General features: G+C 37.9%; 1 protein-coding gene across 1 annotated transcript; it reads right to left on the bottom strand.

The window, feature by feature from the left end:
* Positions 1-615: 615 nt before the first annotated feature.
* Positions 616-18,614, bottom strand: LOC121875029 (endoplasmic reticulum mannosyl-oligosaccharide 1,2-alpha-mannosidase-like; the record flags this gene model as incomplete). The annotated part of the gene is given in 10 exon segments (XM_042379383.1): positions 616-907; positions 6,472-6,529; positions 6,532-6,558; positions 6,561-6,596; positions 6,599-6,641; positions 6,643-6,654; positions 10,897-11,037; positions 11,039-11,086; positions 12,829-12,977; positions 18,431-18,614. Coding segments are annotated over 10 exon segments (990 nt in total), but the record flags the coding sequence as incomplete, so codon positions are not given.
* Positions 18,615-18,876: the final 262 nt, after the last annotated feature.

Genomic DNA, 18,876 nt, shown 5'->3' on the forward strand with positions numbered 1-18,876 from the left:
CGTAGAAGGAATTCATTAATCGAGGGATTGCTCGTTAACCGAAGTGAAGAATCTTATGGAAGGTAATTCGTTAACCGAGGCGCTCGTTAACCGAGGGATCACTGTATCTTCGCATTTTCGACTTACGACCAATTCAACTTTACGACCTGGATTTGGGTCCCTAACCCCATCATAAGTCGAGGAGTGGCAAGGGTTTCTCTCAGCTGAATAAAATTGTCGGGCATTAATTTGAATAACATTCCAAGTTGCACTGCTGCCCTCTAAAGGGTTGACCACAACAATAATAAGGGTCATTGGATAAGACTCATTTTTAAGTAGACTTAAAATTTAACTTACTTATAAGCATTTTCTTTTAAGTAAATGAGCCTTAAGAGCAAGAGCAATGTTCTCCATACTATTACTGTATATCTAAATCTTGACTTCCTCTTTTGCTTAATTTAATGGTTTTACAGAATGAATGGATCCCACTCAGTTTACAACAAAGGCTTTACACACGATAAATTTTTTTTGAAAAAAGTCAACTTAAATTTCACATTTTAAGTATACTATTGCTTCTGAAGAATGCCAATTCCATCAGGAACAATAAACAACCTCTAAACTTGCATGATACAGTACCTGTGTGTTGAAATAAGTAATTTCTGGAGCAAGATTGGTGGGTTGGCGAAGCCATGTTAGAGTACAAGTGTACATCAGTTGTTCTGCTAACTTCATGTGGTGTTTTGGCATTCCATAATGAACACCAAGTGCAAGAGTTCCTGGCAGGTAACAGGTCAGCTCATCCATCTTGTTGACAAAGTTTTTGCTACTGCCATGAAGTTCTCCAAAGAAAAGCAGATTACTGGGTTCTGTCCTTCCTGCTAAGTGGTGCTCCATCCCAGATACACTTTCATTGTAGTCATCTCTCAAACTGAGAAAATAAAATAAATAAATTATATATATATATATATATATATATATATATATATATATATATATATATATATATATATATATATATATATATATATATATATATATATATATATATATATATATATATATATATATATATATATATATATATATATATATGTTGTTTTGTGTTGGTGTGGGTGTGTTTTTTTTTTTTTTTTTTTTTTTTTTTTTTTTTTTTTTTTTTTTATTAGATAAGGTTGTTTTTATTTATATATTTCATTATCGTTTTGAACATTAGTTTGTTCTTATCAACCTTCAGATGTATGATAGTTATTTTGTCCTGATATTGCCTCTGTCCATATCAGTTGCCCTTGAAGATGTCTTGAATAAAGACTAAAGCTAGTGCACTGCTTTTTCTATCTTCCCTTGTGATTTTATCAAGATATATATATATATATATATATATATATATATATATATATATATATATATATATATATATATATATATATATATATATATATATATATATATATATATATATATATATATATATATATATATATATATATATATATATATATATATATATATATATATATATATATATATACTGTATACACAGTATAATAAGTAGTCAGTTTACGTGGGTCAATTAAACCCGGGAAGTCCGCTGAAACGAAACGTAAACGAAATAACAGAACATATGATTAATTGAAATAGAGACTGGCCAACCCCCAGACTACCCTTCCGACACAATACGTGACGTTGTAGTAAAATAACACGATATACGCCCACGCCCCATGAAAAATATTTGAAAAACCCATTCAAATAAGGGACATCGAAACGAAGTGGCCTTAGAGCAGGCGAGTCACGCAGCATCAAGTAAGCATCGCATAGACATTATGTTATTTTATTAGCCTTTCTAACCTCTGTGTTTCATTAGTTGTGTACGTTATCAGTGAATTTAGTCAATATTGTACATTGTATACAGTGGTCCTCGGTTAACAAGGACCACTTCATTTATTTTCATTCATTTACAGGCACACACCATACTAAAAGAAACGAAAAAGAAATAAATGACCTTAGTGCAAAGCTGGAGTGTACATGTACTAAATTGATTACGGTACTAAAATTGTTATGTCTAGTGCAAATTATAGGTTGTTTATATTCAAATTAACCACTATCTTACAAGAATCCCAGCAATGTAAATTATATTCTCCCAGGTTATTTCACTGGCATTTTATAAGAGAGCTTAGTCACTTAAGGACTGATAAATAAACACACGTTAGACCTTGGGCCCCAACTGTCAAACGTACCACCACCTCCCGTCCCTCCCCCAAGCTCCTCGCCGCCCCCTCCCTTTCCCCATCTGCCCAGCCAGGTTTTAGGCTTACAGTTTTATCTTACAGTGAGTTCTGCTATAACGCTGTTTTGATAACGCAATTTGCTCTAACGCATTTATGAATTCGAACAATATTTGTATAACGCTTAACGCTTTGTTTGCTATAACGCGATTTTTGCTTAATATTTCTCCAATTTTGTGGTATTAACTGTGAATATGGTAAAGAAGAATATTCCAAAAGCGTTCTGATGATAGAATTCCGTGATTATCGAAAAGAAAGGATATAACACTTGAAGAGAAGCTCGATGTTATCAACCTCAAATCACCCTTCTCCCCCATCAAGTTACATTCATATTTTTTCGATGTAAAGTGTTAAATTTACTGTATGATTTCATTATTAGATATGAATGTAACATTTATTTAGACTGTGCTATCTCTTTGTGTTAGGCTAACTACTAAATTTTTTCGATTTTAGTAATCTGCACCTAACCCTATTTTCTCCATAAGCCCTGTTATTTCTATTACGCGATTTTCTATAACACGTATATTTTACAAGAACACAATTATCGCTAAGAGTAGCAGAACTACCTGTATATAATATCACAGACTAAAGTTAGAGAATATAATTTGCATTGCTGAACTTTGTAAGACAGCTTAATAATTTGAATATAAATGTCATATTTTGCACAAGAGATAAAATTAATCACCTGTATCACATTACAGAAGTGATTTAAGAGTAAGAGTGTATATGTAAGGATATAGTATTCCACAAACACGTAAGTATAAATACAATGTTTATGTTATGATCGACAACATCCATTTCGTTAACGCCATGTTTCAAGAATGTATCTAGGACGTTAACTGGCGATGACTGCATCAATAATATTCGGTTTTTAACACTTACATTAGTAGAAGAGATGGCTGGGCACACGGGATGGGGGGGGGTTTTCCGAGGCAGAGGGCAGATTATTGGTCCTCACTGTATCACTTGTATCTCTATCCACCACAGAGGCTTGCAGGGCTCTGTCAAACCCTCAAAGTCCATCCTCACTATCACTGTGACTTGGGCTGGCTGTAGGTGGCGGGGTGAAGAACCTGTAATGTTTTGTTGGACTGCCAGCATTGATGTGGTCAGGATACAGCTTAACATAGGGCTCCAGGATTGCAACTGATGGTTATTAGACACTTGTAGCTATGCTTTGACTGGGTCTTAAGGAGGAGCTCAATCTCAGCTGCCTCGATGATTTCCTTCACATCAGCATGTGTTAGTTTCGCTCTTGTTCTCTTGTAACACCTGGCTGCTCAATGACGCCATCATCTTCCAACATCTCGTCCAGAGTCACCTCAGGTTGCTGATTACCTCCAGATGTCCTCATGTGGTCTCGGAGAAGCCTGCAGCTCTAACACTTTGTGCAGCCTCTGCATTCTCCAATGCCACAGCAACAGACTGAGCCTCTCCAGCCACCACTTGCCTCGCCTCCCACCTGGGATACCTCCAACACTTGACGCCACCTGTGACGAATCGTTGCCACAGATAGCTGCCCCATGCCTCCACCAAGAAATCAACAGCTTTCTTCCGTTAAACAGTTTCCATAACTGCTTGACTCGCACTTCATGGTCAGCTAAATCTTGTTCGTGATCCTCGTCCTCGCTCTATCCGGTGCCACTCTGTAGTTCTGCAATTCATCCTTGGTGTTGGTGATCGTTCAGGAGCCAAAACTTCTTGGTGGAGAAAGCAGCCTTCCGTTGCAAATCAACTCCTGAACCATGGGCTGGATTAACGACGTAGTGTTAGGGAAGGAAGACCACGTTCGTTGGGAGCGATCAGCAATAGGCGAGAGTGTCTAGTGCGTTGCTGAGGAGCAACAAATGTTGAATGGCATTATTTTGCGGCAGAATTTCTTGACATCAGGAACAAGACAGTTATCAAACCAGGAGAGGGCAGACCAGAGAATATCCACTCTTCCCTGAGGCTAGCCAGTGGACATTTAACTTGCTCATGCCCATATTCTTGTATGAATGCGGCTTGCAGACTTTGTGGATGACAGACAACTTCAACAGCAGTGCCGGGCATTGGTGGTGAACAGTCACGGTGATCGCTCCTTCTGCATTTTGCCCCGACACTTGCTTCGCAGACTCAACTCGAGAAGGTCTTGGATGGCAATTTTTTCCAGTACAACCCTGATTCATCCATATTGAACAGCTGTGCGTCGGTGTACTGTACTTCCTCCATAATTTTCCGGAAATGGGAGGAAAATTCATGCCGGCAGCCGATCGGCACTTGCTCCTTCTCCGACTATCTCAATATTGGTGACCTTTTCGTCTTTTAAACCTTTCAGCCACAGCGGAAGCAGAACCCGGGCTCTGCAACTCCCATTTTATTGCCATTGATTTGTAGAGTTCTCGGCGTAGTCCTGCACTGCCAGTGTTACTCCCATGTTCCTTCTTGACTGACGAATAATGTAGCTTACCAACAAACCCTCGATCTTCAGCAGCACCTTATTGTGGCAGTATTTCACCAGCGAGGCACCTTCAGACTTTGTAATGCTCATGTGTTCTTTGATCTTGCGGCATCCTTCTTGATCGTGCGGATCGTCCCGATTCATTCACTCCATATTGTCTGGCCAGATCCCTCTGACCGTGCCTTTCTAACTCCTGGAGATCTTGTACTTAACCTCATAGCTTAAGGCAGCGTCGCACACCTTCCTGCGCTTGGGTGGCTTTGTAATGAGAGGGGGGTTTCAGTAGAAAGTATAGATAGAATAGAATGTTGTAGGATGTAAAGACAGGAAGTTTGGTAGCGTGGCGGTTAGTAATTCACATATATTCGTTCTTAAGGGACATCGTATAAACACCTCTTTCAATACTGCTATTTATTATTCGCTCAATATGACAGGCACATTAATGAAAATTATATCAGTTACTAGCACATACTTGGCATGGACACATTACTTTCGAACATCATATTTCGTTCCTAGACACACTTCATGAAACAAACATGAAATGAATACTCTTCCAACGTAAATAATTCACCCTATGCATAGCTCTGACAAAGACTCACTTGTGACCTGTGGGAGGCCCAGCAGTGCTGTTGAAGACAGTGTTGGACTCTGGGTGCAGGGGAGGAGTTTCCTCACCTCGACTAATGATGGCGTGACTCCGTCTTCCGTGAATAGTGTTGTGAAAGTTGTCTGAATATGAATTGGGAATGACTGTGACAGCTAGACTGGCCTGTGGGCCGGGACTGCAGGGCCTTTATGGGGAAGAACCAGCCCGTGATTGACCTTTACCAAGGTGTGGATGTAGGTCATGCCCTCGGTCAAGTACTTAGTGGCGGGGTCAGGTCCTGGGTCCTGACCCAGGGTGTGTCAACTGTATGTGGTTTATCCCGAGGCATGTACAGTACTCACTGTTATGTGTTATGTCGCTGGGCTGTAAGCTGTGGTCTAATAAACAATCATTACAGCTCGAGCTAGGTAGTTCAAGGTTTCTCAGGGGTGGTGGGGGTCCAGCGGGAGCCATTGTGTAGAAACAATAAAACAAAACAGGTTCCTGGGCACGGTGAGGCATCACGCGGGGACAATGAAGTCAGATAGGCCAAGGTTATCAGCCCTGGTGGCAGGTGCACACAAGGTTAAATAGACCAATCATGGCGGCAGAGAGGTGCGTGGGTGGTAAGGATATGGGCCAATCACAGTCCGCGGCGTCATCGACGCGAGTCTGGCGTTAGCGGTGGCGTCAGCGCCCAGCACCTTGCGCGCTTATAAATTGGAAAGTACGGCGTAAATATTGTCGCGTATAAAAATATCGCGTAAACCCAGACTATACTGTATATAATCATGTGCACATGAATGCACAAAAGAACAGCACTCGCCTACACATATTGGTAAGTGCAGCAGAAATTATTTTGTTTTTCATCACTACTCTCATTACAATTAAACAGCAGGACTCCTATTCAAAGAGCCAACCTTTCTAGGTGAATTCTGTAAGCAAAAATTTTTGAGGCCATATCCCTGGGGCCTACACTCATAAATAATGTACCTCCATATTATACTGAGGTATTCTGTTCCTGATAAAATCTGTGATACTGAAGTTGGTTCCAACAGTTCAGTACAAGTACATAATTTTCATATCTTCACACTGTCTTTCCTTTCCATTACATCACATCTCTCTAAACAAACTAAATTTTATGCTTTACCTTTAATTTGTCATACACCTTAAAAGTCACTTACTAATCTTTGGTTCGGCCAGTTTGGATCCACTGTAGCAGGTATTCATAGTAGGAGTCTCTCGTGCCCCCAAGGTGATGGTAGAGTGAGGCGCCACTGTCCTGTCTGAGCATTGATGAATATTGGACCAGACCCTCAGTCTTAGGCAGTTTGTGGATGTGTTCACTCTCTAAAATTAACTTTGTCCTGAAAGAACAAATTTACTTTAATAATAATAATGCTGTAATAATAATAAATATATTATACCTCGTTAATTCAACAAAGGGGGGGGGCCTCTGGGTCCTCCAATTACTGAAAATACAAAATTAACCAAGTTCAGAATAGTTTACATTGACATAAAATAATATATCAGACAGTGATCCTCGTTAACGAATCGGTTAACAAATTTCGGTAAACCAAATACCTTCCATAAGATTCTTCACTTCGCTAACGTAAAAAATTTTGGTTAACGACTTACTTAATTTTTCCCAACATGATTTTACCTGCTTTTGCCGCTCACCAGCTGTAGTGTTAGTCCTAATACAGTAATCGGTTTTAGGGCTTAAATTCGCTACAATTTTGAGTAAATATCAAGAAGGTTGTACTATTCAATAATTTTCCAAGTCTTATATTAAAGTTTTTAGTCATTTTAACAATTATTTAACATAATTGAAGTACAAGGAACTAGTTTTAGTGTAGCAACAGGCCACTTGACTCACCCAAATGGCTTCAGTGTGTGTCCCTGCTCAGTGGAGGAAGCTCCTGCTTGAGACTCCTTGAACATATACTATTTTACGTTTTACAGTACAATTACTGTATTGGTCATTCTGAAGTTTATTTACATATTGACAATATATAATGCAGTGCAGTGTTGATTTAAAGAAAATAATCTTGAATTACACCAAGTGAACTAAAATTTTTGGGTGAAATGGCATAGAGTGATTCTCTTCCACCCCCCACTTACCCCATCATCATCATCAACTAGAGTCTCTACATACACACCTCAAAGTAAGTGTACTTTACTGCATATATTTTTACTTTGTATGTAATTTTCTGTGAGCTGGAAACATTACCAAAATCCCATTGGAACAATGGGATATATATATATAGATATGTATAGATATATATATAGATATGTATAGATATATATATATAGATATGTATAGATATATAGATATGTATAGATATATATATACAGATATGTATATATATATATATATATATATATATATATATATATATATATATATATATTATATATATATATATTATATATATATATATATATATATATTATATATACTATATATATATTATATATATATATATATATTATATATATATATATATATTATATATATATATATTATATATATATATATATTATATATACTATATACAGTATTACCCCGCTTAACGCGCTTTCACTTAACGCGTTTTCGCATATACGCGGTGCCTTGCCAAAGCTGAACTTTCACTTAACGCGGATTTTTCCACAGCAACGCGGTGAGTGTCCGGCTCGAGAGCTATTTTTAGATTCGCACCACCCCCCACCCTGCCTGACTGCCTGTTTTAGCTCATAAAATTCATACAAATTACCCAGCCAGAATATAATTTACATTGCTGGAATTCTTATAATTTGGTGATCATTTTGAATATAAACAACATATATTTTGCATTAAACATACAATTTTTAGATAAAAATTGTTCTCTAGGTAATTATGTTATCTTTTGTCCAAAATATATGACATTTATATTCAAAATATTCCTGGTCTTACAAGGAATCCAGCAATGTCAATTATATTATCCTAACTTTAGTTTGAGGTATTATTTATTAAAATTTAGTGGTTATCCCACACATCTCCTTGGGACGGTTGGTGGGGGGTGGGGGGTGGGGGGGAGGGAGGGACCGACCGACCGACCGACCATCTGTTACCCGGTGAAGAATTATTTTTTTTTTTAACTGAAGATATTTGTTTTAGCTCATAAAATTCATACAAATTACCGGTCAGAATATAATTTACATTGCTGGAATTCTTATAATTTGGTGATCATTTTGAATATAAACAACATATATTTTGCATTAAACATACAATTTTTAGATAAAAATTGTTCTCTAGGTAATTATGTTATCTTTTGTCCAAAATATATGACATTTATATTCAAAATATTCCTGGTCTTACAAGGAATCCAGCAATGTCAATTATATTATCCTAACTTTAATCTGAGGTATTATTTAATACTAAATGTTAAAAACTCTTGAATGGAGGATTGGTGGGGGGTGGGGGGAGGGTTGGGACTGACCGCGCGGTTGGAAGAGGGGGGGAGGCAAGGTGGGGTACTTTGATTGACAGATAGTGTTGAAGAATATTTTTTTTTTTTATTAACTGTAGATATTTGTTTTAGCTCATAAAATTCATACAAATTATCCGGCCAGAATATAATTTACATTGCTGGAATTCTTATAATTTGGTGATCATTTTGAATATAAACAACATATATTTTGCATTAAACATACAATTTTTAGATAAAAATTGTTTTCTAGGTAATTATGTTATCTTTTGTGAAAAATATATGACATTTATATTCAAAATATTCCTGGTCTTACAAGGAATCCAGCAATGTCAATTATATTATCCTAACTTTAGTTTGAGGAATTATTTATTACTATACCTGGTTTTCCCCCAAAAATTTCTCAGAGGGAAGAGCCAGTGAGTGTAGTGTGAGAAGAGGGGGAGGGAGTTGAGTCCATTATTTGAATGGACATTAACTTGGCGACTGTATTTCTCTATTTCTCTTAAGTATTAATTGTGTGCATGTACCATCATAAAATTAAGATGTTATTTTTACTACAACATAGTTATTTGTCGTCAAAAAGTGGAGTTTGGGGGTCGGGCTGGGTTCTATTGGAATTAATCCCATATCTTCTGTTATTCACTTAACGCGGTTTTCACTTAACGCGGGACCCTCTGGGTTCAATTGACCGCGTTAAGTGGGGTACAACTGTATGTATATATATATATATATATATATATATATATATATATATATATATATATATATATATATATATATATATATATATATATATATATATATATATATATATATATATATATATATATATATATATATATATATATATATATATATATATATATATATATATATATATATATATATATATATATATGTGATGATAACCACAAGGAAAGACAATATTGACTAAATTCACTAGATAACGTACGCCTGGCAGCACAATCTATAAGAATACGCGATGCATACGTGACTGTGCCAGCTCTAGGGCCATTTAGGTTCGCTAGGTTCCATTATTTGAATGTATTTTTTTTCAATTTAAATTTTAATTGTTTATTCCTTGATAGAGGAAGCGGACCCTAGTGCTGTCACTTGCAACTCTGTACCATAACACCAGAAGCAACTGCCAGTGTCACAAGTATACAGCACAGTACAGTCATCCCTTGGTTATAGCGCCTAATTGGGATCCCCGCCGATAACGAAAGTACAGAACCTATGGATTTATTCAAATTGGTTCCAGGCACCCAAGACCCAACCCCAAGTTTCCTATTTTACTAATTATTTATACCCACTAAATATATATATATAGTATGGTTATATCATAAAATAATAATAGTGCTGCTAGGTTTATTACAAAGTGATGAAAAGGGTACGCTTTTACTGTAGCCCACAAAACATGTAGCTATGCTTTTTATTTGGTCCTCCATCATACGAGTCCGTTTTCACATCAGACGCCTGAGTCCTCCGTTTTCTCTCTTAATCTTAGAGTGCACCAGAGACTTAGTTATTTTTAGTAATGCCACAGAATTTGAAATTGCAACCCCAATTGCAACTGGGGTTGCAATTGTTGAGGCAACTAGATATGTCTGATTACAGCATAATATAAAATGTGGCTACTGAAACTTACAGTTGGTAAACCCTTGGATGGTGAAGGGTTATTGTACAGTACTATATATGTATCCTTTATTCATATAACATATAAATAATAAGCAAAAATATTCAGGAACAAAATTTAGAATATATTTTCCTGTTTTTAAAATAAGCTACATTTTTTGACAAACAAGACAAAAGTCTATTCAAAATTGAAATTGAGGCTAACAATTCCATTTTGTAGTTTTGATTGGAAAACGTAAGATTTATTGTGCACTTCTACAGACCTGACCAGACAATGTAGTCTACTGGGGAGAGTCAAGTACCTAGGCTGGAACTAGTTGGCCAGCATAGGGTGCAATAATAAAGATATTATACTTGGTAATTCCTTTTAGCGTCAATGAAGCAATAGAGGATTGCTTTATTTTTTGTACTGGATGCATATAAGGTAAGAAATTGTTTTTCATTGTACTGTAGATATTTTTCTTTTTTCCCTAAAATATATTGGGATTGTATCAAGGTAGGCATCTATTGTATTCTCACCTCATACAATGGATTCCCTGTGACACGAGACAGATCACGGAACTCTAACTGAATAGTTGTGACTTCTGAAGTCGAAGAGTCTGGCCCCCACTTGGGTTTGGAGGCTCTCCGAGAGTAAAGATTAACATCAGCATAAGGCACAATCTGAACCACTGTTGAATCCAGCAACCAGTCGATCTCCCAGGTCTACCTGAAAGACAGTTATGTAAATTACAAAATATAAATGTGATTCTCACGAATAAGAACTGATCCTGAAAATCCATTTTATGCCAGCGTCAGGAACATAACACTCTGAGTGTAATATACAGTGAGAGAATGAAGAACCTTGCTGGGGTTTTGATGAATACATCGCAGAATGGTTGAGCTATTCGGCAGGCGCTTGTGTGAAGTCCATAAACAGTTGGCTGGCCTATGGAACCTTGGAAAGGGGTTGCCAGTGACACCATTCACTCTGATGGGTAGTCAGGTTTCATTATACATCAGCCAAAGGTAGAAAGATACTTCATTTTCTCACGGTACATGCTAAGCCATAGGCCAGACCCAGGACACAGAAATATGAACATTAGTGGCTGCAACTAATCTAATCAATTAGTATTCCTCTCTATTGCAACTATTGATCATTTAAGATAAGAGGCTGAAGGAGCATGTTAAGTTCAGGGTAGCCATCTTGGTTTTCCAAGCAGTGATCTTTCAGTCCCAGTAGCCTTTCACATTTTCCTATGGGAGGAGGGACAGTGGGAGTTGAGCCACTTAGTTTTGAGCTCAGCTAAATATTAGGATTTTAGAATCAATTTATTATGGCAGCTGCCTGTCAGTAGGCAGCTCAAGAATTTGAAGCCATCCAGAATGAAGGATTAGATGGAACCAAATAGTCCAGGTGCTGAAGTTAACCTTAATTTTACACGAGTGCATCAAATTGGCGTTTCTACCAACTCAGATTAATATCAGAACACCAAAAGTGTTCTGACTTAACCAATTACTAAATTCCAAATTGAGAGCTCTTCTAATCTACTACAACACCACCCTCTTGTAAGGGGGGAGGTGTTACATGTAACACAGAAGTTTACACTCTCTCTTAGCACACAGTCATCTCATCCAACAGGCATTGAGAGTATTAGTAAGGTTTTGTGTAGAGGTAGGCAAAGGTAGTTTTAGGGCAAGTGGAGAGACACAGAAGAAGAAAAATTGGGTTAAGATGCATGAGTTGGAATGGGGAGGGAGGAGAACCAGGTACACCATGAATGACATGGAGAAGTTGTGAAAAATGGTTTCAAAAAATAAGAACCTAATGAAAGAGGCTGCAAGAGAACAGTGTGAGGCAATCAACAGCCCATGCAAGTGAAAATATGGCCGTAAAATGTTGATGATAACGATGATGTTAATGTTTTTATTTACCGGCACTGTCTGTATAGTACAGTATTTCATTTTGTGTCTAATGAAATATTGGATACTGTCAAAATTTATAAAACTCCCTTTTAACTCTAGAACTTCCAAAAACCTTCCAGTAATGTGGATATTTCTTCCTGCACTCAAAACTCATTCAGTACTTTTCAGATAATGTTAATACAAATTACCATTACTCGAGCTTCCATAACTTGAGGGTTAACTAATCTGCTTTTATCATACATCGCATACACTAAAAGGAAGCCCAATATCAAAACGTGGCTGAACTAAATATGAAGTGGGAACAAACTGTGCAGATTGTACCTACATACAGTACCTGGGTGTTAGCTGTACTACACAGAATAATGAAATACAATATTGTAAATGTATGACAAACTGCCAGAGTAAGATGGGTGGTGAAGTAATGAACAAGTCTGAACCATTACATACTGGACATCAGTAGAGTACTGTAGTGTACAAACACAGTAAAATGAATCAAGATTTGAAATTTACACTATAAGTCTAATCCATATATCATTTGTAACTTACAGCTTTATCTAGGAAAATTTGTTCCTTGGTGAGGTGATAAGTGGAGAGTAGACCACCCAACACCCGAATGGTGGTCTCAAACAGGTTGACATCTTGGTTCAAGTTGAAGTGAAGTTGAGTTGACACCCACTCCTGGGCCTCACTGAACTCTGACAAAGAAATCCATAATTACAATAGTACAGCTCTTCATTAATATTAATTCAAACTTACTGTTCACTTTTTCAAAATATCCTTCATTAATATTAACAATATGAAGATCTAATTCACAACACCTCATTCTTCCATTAATAAACACTGTTCGACCAGCAGTAAATCATACATAATTTTTGGATTCACCAACATGAACAGTGCTTTTGTTCTTTTTAATATTCAAAATATTCAAAAATTCAAGAGACAAAACTTGCAGACCACTACTGTACTGTCATAATTTTTACTTGCAGACCACTACTGTACCTGTCATAATTTTTTGTATCCAAATAGACTAGTAACGTCATACTGTCATACTCTTTTACTGTATCCCAAAAGTGCAGACTGCAGACTGCATCGTACTACTGTATCCAAAGGTAAAGACTTGCAGACCAATACTGTCATACTTTACTGTATCCAAAGGTAGACTCTGCAATCATCACTGGGTCATAGCTAATGTATCCAAAGGTAGACTTCCAGGACCACTACTGTCATATACTTTACTGCATCCAAAGGTAGACTTGCAGACCACTACTGTCATAGCTTCATCAACATCCAAAGGCAGACTTGCACTATCACTGCTTCAAGGTTTCATCCAAAGGCAGACTTGCAGACCACTTTCACGCCCATACTTTGTATCCAAAGTTGTAGACTGCAGAGATTCACTACTGTCAGTAGTTTTTCACTGTATCCAAAGGTAGACTGCAGACCACTACTGTCATACTTCTTACTGTATCCAAAGGTAGACTTGCAGACCACTACTGTCATAATTTACTGTATCCAAAGGTAGACTTGGTGACCACTACTGTCATACTATCAAATCCAAAGGTAGAATTGCAGACCACTATCAGATTTTACTTTTATCCAGCGACTGGCAGACCACTACTTACACTTACTGTATCCAAAGGTAGACTTGTAGACCACTGCCATAATTTCACGTGGTTCCAAAGGTGGACTTGCAGACCACTACTGTCATACTTACTGTATCCAAAGTTGCAGACTTGCAGACCACTTCATAGCCACTGTATCCAAAGGTAGACTTCCAGACCAATTACCGTCATACTTTACTGTATCCAAAGGTAGACTCTGCAGACCACTAATACTGCCTAGCCAATGTATCCAAAGGATCGTATAATTTACAGTCATATTCTTACCATCCAAAGGACTAAATAATTACCAAGGTCATAATTTCTTTACTGTATCCAAAGGTAGACCTGCAGACCACTACTGTCATAATTTTTATCAGATCCAAAAGGTAGACTTGCAGACCACTACTGCTCATATTCTACTTCATCCAAAGATAGACTTGCAGACCACATTTTTGTATCCAAATAGAATTCTGCAGACCACTACTGTCATAGTTTACTGTATCCAAAGGTAGACTTGCAGACCACTAATAATATACTTCTTTACTGCATCTTAAAAGGTAGACTTCAGACCACTACTGTCATAGTTGAATATATCCAAAGTGGACTCGCAGACCACTACTGTCATGAAGCTTACTTGCATCCAAAGGTAGACTTGCAGACCGTCACTGTCATACTCTTACTTGTATCCAAAGGTAGACTGCAGACCACCACGCCTATGGTGTTTACTGTATCCAAAGGTAGACTTGCAGACCACTACTGTCATACTGTAACGTGTACAGATTCTTGCAGACCACTACTACCTACCTCTTACTGTATCCAAAGGTAGACTTGCAGACCACTACTGTCATAGTTTACTGTATCCAGCGGTAGACTTGCAGACCATTGTCAAGGCATACTCTTACTGTATCCAGTTGCAGGACTCTGCAGACCACTACTGTCATCTCTTTTACTGTATCCAAATAATTTGCAGACCACTACTGTCATAATTTCTTACTGTATCCAAAGGTAGTACTGCACTCATCATTACTGTCATACTTTCTTTACTGTATCCAAAGGTAGACTTGCAGACCACTACTGTCAGCAGGTTTAGACTTTGATCACTTGTATCAATACATTTTATCAAATCAGACTGCATCACTACTGTCATATTCTTACTGTATCCAAAGGTAGACTTGCAGACCACTACTGTCATACTTTAATGTACCCAAAGGTAGACTTGCAGACCACTACTGTCATAGTTTACTGTATCCAAATGGGTCTGCAGACCACTACTGTCATATTTCATTTATCCAAAGGGTAGACTTGCAGACCACTACTGTCATAATTTTACTGTATCCAAAGGTAGACTTGCAGACCACTACCGTCACTCTTTACTGTATCCAAAGGTAGACTTGCAGACCAATTACTGTCATAGTTTACTGTATCCAGCAGACTTGCAGACCACTACTGTCATACTTTTACTGTATCCAAAGGTAGACTTGGCAGACCACTACTGTCATATTCTTTACTGTATCCAAAGGTAGACTTGCAGACCACTTATCGTACTTACTGTATCCAAAGGTAGATCATAGACCACTACTGTCATAGTTTACTGTATCCAAAGGTAGACTTGCAGACTACTACTGGGGTCATACTTCTTTACTGTATCCAAAAGTAGACTTGCAGACCACTACTGTCACATTCTTTACTGTATCCGTAATGTAGACTTGCAGACCACTACTGTCATACTTTATTGCATCCAAAGGACTGTAGACCATTATAGTTTTTATCAATCCAAAGGTAGACTCAGCACTTACTATCATACTTAATTGTATCCAAAGGTAGACTTGCAGACCATCACTGTCACATTTTACTGTATCCAAAGGTAGACTTGCAGATCTACCACTAGTCATACTTACCGGATCCAGACCTAATCACTAATAAGTCATATTTCTATTGTATCCAAAGGTAGACTTGCAGACCACATACTGTCATATTCTCTTTACTGTATCCAAAGGTAGACTTGCAGACCACTACTGTCATAATTTTACTGTATCCAAAGGTAGACTTGCAGAATCACTACTGTCATAGTTTACTGTATCCAAAGGTAGACTCAGAATCACTACTGTCATATTTTTACTGCATCCAAAGGTGACTCAGACCACTACTGTCATACTCTTTACTGTATCCAAATGCACTGCACCACTACTGGGTCATAATTTCATCATCCAGTGACTGCAGACCACGTACTTAGACGTTACTACTTGTATCCAAAGGTGATCAGACCACTACTGTCATACTTTACTGTATCCAAAGGTGGACTGTGTTAACCACTACTGTCATAATTTTTACTGTATCCAAAGGTAGACTGATCACTAATATTTATTTTTACTTGTATCCAAAGGTAGACTTGTAGACCACTACTGTCATACTTTACTGTATCCAAAGGTAGACTCAGACCACTACTGTCATACTTTACTGTATCCAAAGCGTATTCTTGCAGACCACTACTGTCATATTTCTTACTGTATCCAAAGGTAGACTTGCAGACCACTACTGTCATATTCTTTACTGTATCCAAAGGTAGACGCAGACCACTACTGTCATATTCTTACTGTATCCAAAGGTAGACTTCCAGACCACTACTGTCATACTTTACTTAGATCAGTAAGAGACTGTCATACTTTTGCATCCCGTACAGACTTGCAGACCACTACTGTCATACTTTATCATCCAAAGGTAGACTTGCAGACCACTACTGTCATATTTCTTACTGTATCCAAAGGTAGACTCTGCAGACCACTACTGTCATATTTCACTGTATCCAAAGGTAGACTTGCAGACTGTACTTACTACTACTTACTGTATCCAAAGGTAGACTTGCAGACCACTACTGTCATAATTTTTACTGTATCCAAAGATGGACTACATCACACTGCCCATACTTTATCATCCCAGTTGCAGACTGCAGACCACTACTGAATTACTGCATTCAAAGGTAGACTTGCAGACCACTACTGTCATAGTTTACTGTATCCAAAGGTAGACTCAAGATCATTACCGTCATACTTACTGCATCCGTATGCACTTGCAGACCACTACCGTCAGTACTCTTTACTGTATCCAAAGGTAGATCCAGACCACTACTGTCAGTAGCCACGTATCCAAAGGTAGACTTGCAGACCACTACTGTCATAGTTTACTGTATCCAAAGGTAGACTCCAGACCACTAATAAGTCATACTTTGATTGTATCCGTGCTGCAGACTTGCAGACCATCATCAGCCTAACAAAACGTTGCACTCGCAGACCAATTAATACCTATACTTTTACTGTATCCAAAGGTGACTTTGCAGACCACTTTACCGTACTTACTGTATCCAAAGGTAGACTCTGCAGACCACTACTGTCATAGTTTACTGTATCCAAAGGTAGACTCCAGAATCACTACTGTCATATTCTTACTAATCCAAAGGTGGCACTGCAGACCACTACTGTCATACTTTACTGTATCCAAAGGTAGACTTGCAGATCACTTACCACTTGCAGCTTATCAGTATCCAAAGGTAGACTTGCAGACCAATTACTGTCATACTCTTATCAGTATCCAAAGGTAGACTTGCAGACCACTACTGTCATACTCTTACTGTATCCAAAGGTAGACTTGCAGACCACTACTGTCATACTTTACTGTATCCAAAGTGACTATATCACTACCATCTAAAGGTAGACTTGCAGACCACCACTGTCATACTCTTTTTTACTGTATCCAAAGTGACTCAAGACCACTACTGTCATAGTTTACTGTATCCAAAGGTAGACTTGCAGACCACTACTACTGTCATAATTTTACTGTATCCAGTAGACTTGTACCACTACTGTCATACTTTTTATCATCCAAAGGCAGACTCTGCAGACCACTACTGGGTCATAATTTTTACTGCATCCCATGCAGACTTGCAGACTACTGTCATATTCTTTACTGTATCCGTTGCAGACTTCCAGACCACTACTGTCATACTCTTACTGTATCCAAAGGTAGACTTGCAGACCACTACTGTCATACTTTACTGGTAAATCCAGTAGACTTGCAGACCACTACTGTCATACTTACCCAAGGTAGACTTGCAGACCACTACTGTCAGTTTACTGTATCCAAAGGTAGACTTCCAGACCAATAATTTTGTCATACCATTGTATCCAGACTGTGAACACCACTGTCATACTTACTGTATCCAAAAGGTAGACTTTCAGACCACTACTGTCATAGCTTTCTTTACTTCGTATCCAAAGGTAGACTGCAAGACCACTACTGTCATACTTCTTACTGTATCCAAAGTGACTGGAAGATCACCACTGTCATACTTTTGTATTGTATCCAAATAGACTATGACCACTTGTCATGGTTTTCATCATCCAAAGGTAGACTCTGTATGATCAACAATGCCAGACTACCATCCAAAGACCAAGATCATCAATGTCATATTTCTTACTGTATCCAAAGGTAAGACTTGCAGACCACTACTGTCATAGTTTACTTGTATCCAAAGGACTGTGAATTCCACTTACTGTCATAGTTTACTGCATCCAAAGGTAGACTTGCAGACCAATTACTGTCATACTTTACTGTATCCAAAGGTAGACTTGCAGACCAATTACTGTCATATTTCATCAATTCAAAGGTAGACTTGCAGACCACTACTGCCATAGTTTCATCAATTCCAAAGGTAGACTTGCAGACCACTACTGTCATACTTTACTGTATCCAAAGGTAGACTTGCAGACCACTCACTGTCATAGTTTACTGTATCCAAAGGTGATCGGCAGACCATTACTGTCATATTCTTTACTGTATCCAAAGGTAGACTTCCAGACCACTGTCATGGCCTTACTGTAATTCAAATAGATTCTTGCAGCATCACTACTGTCATAGTTTTACTGTATCCAAAGTTGCAGACTTGGCAGACCACTACCAAGGTCATACTTACTGGGTATCCAAAGGTAGAGACCATACT

The sequence above is a fragment of the Homarus americanus genome, unplaced genomic scaffold, assembly GCF_018991925.1.
Source record: "Homarus americanus isolate GMGI-L3 unplaced genomic scaffold, GMGI_Hamer_2.0 scaffold44838, whole genome shotgun sequence".
NCBI classification, from domain to species: domain Eukaryota; kingdom Metazoa; phylum Arthropoda; class Malacostraca; order Decapoda; family Nephropidae; genus Homarus; species Homarus americanus.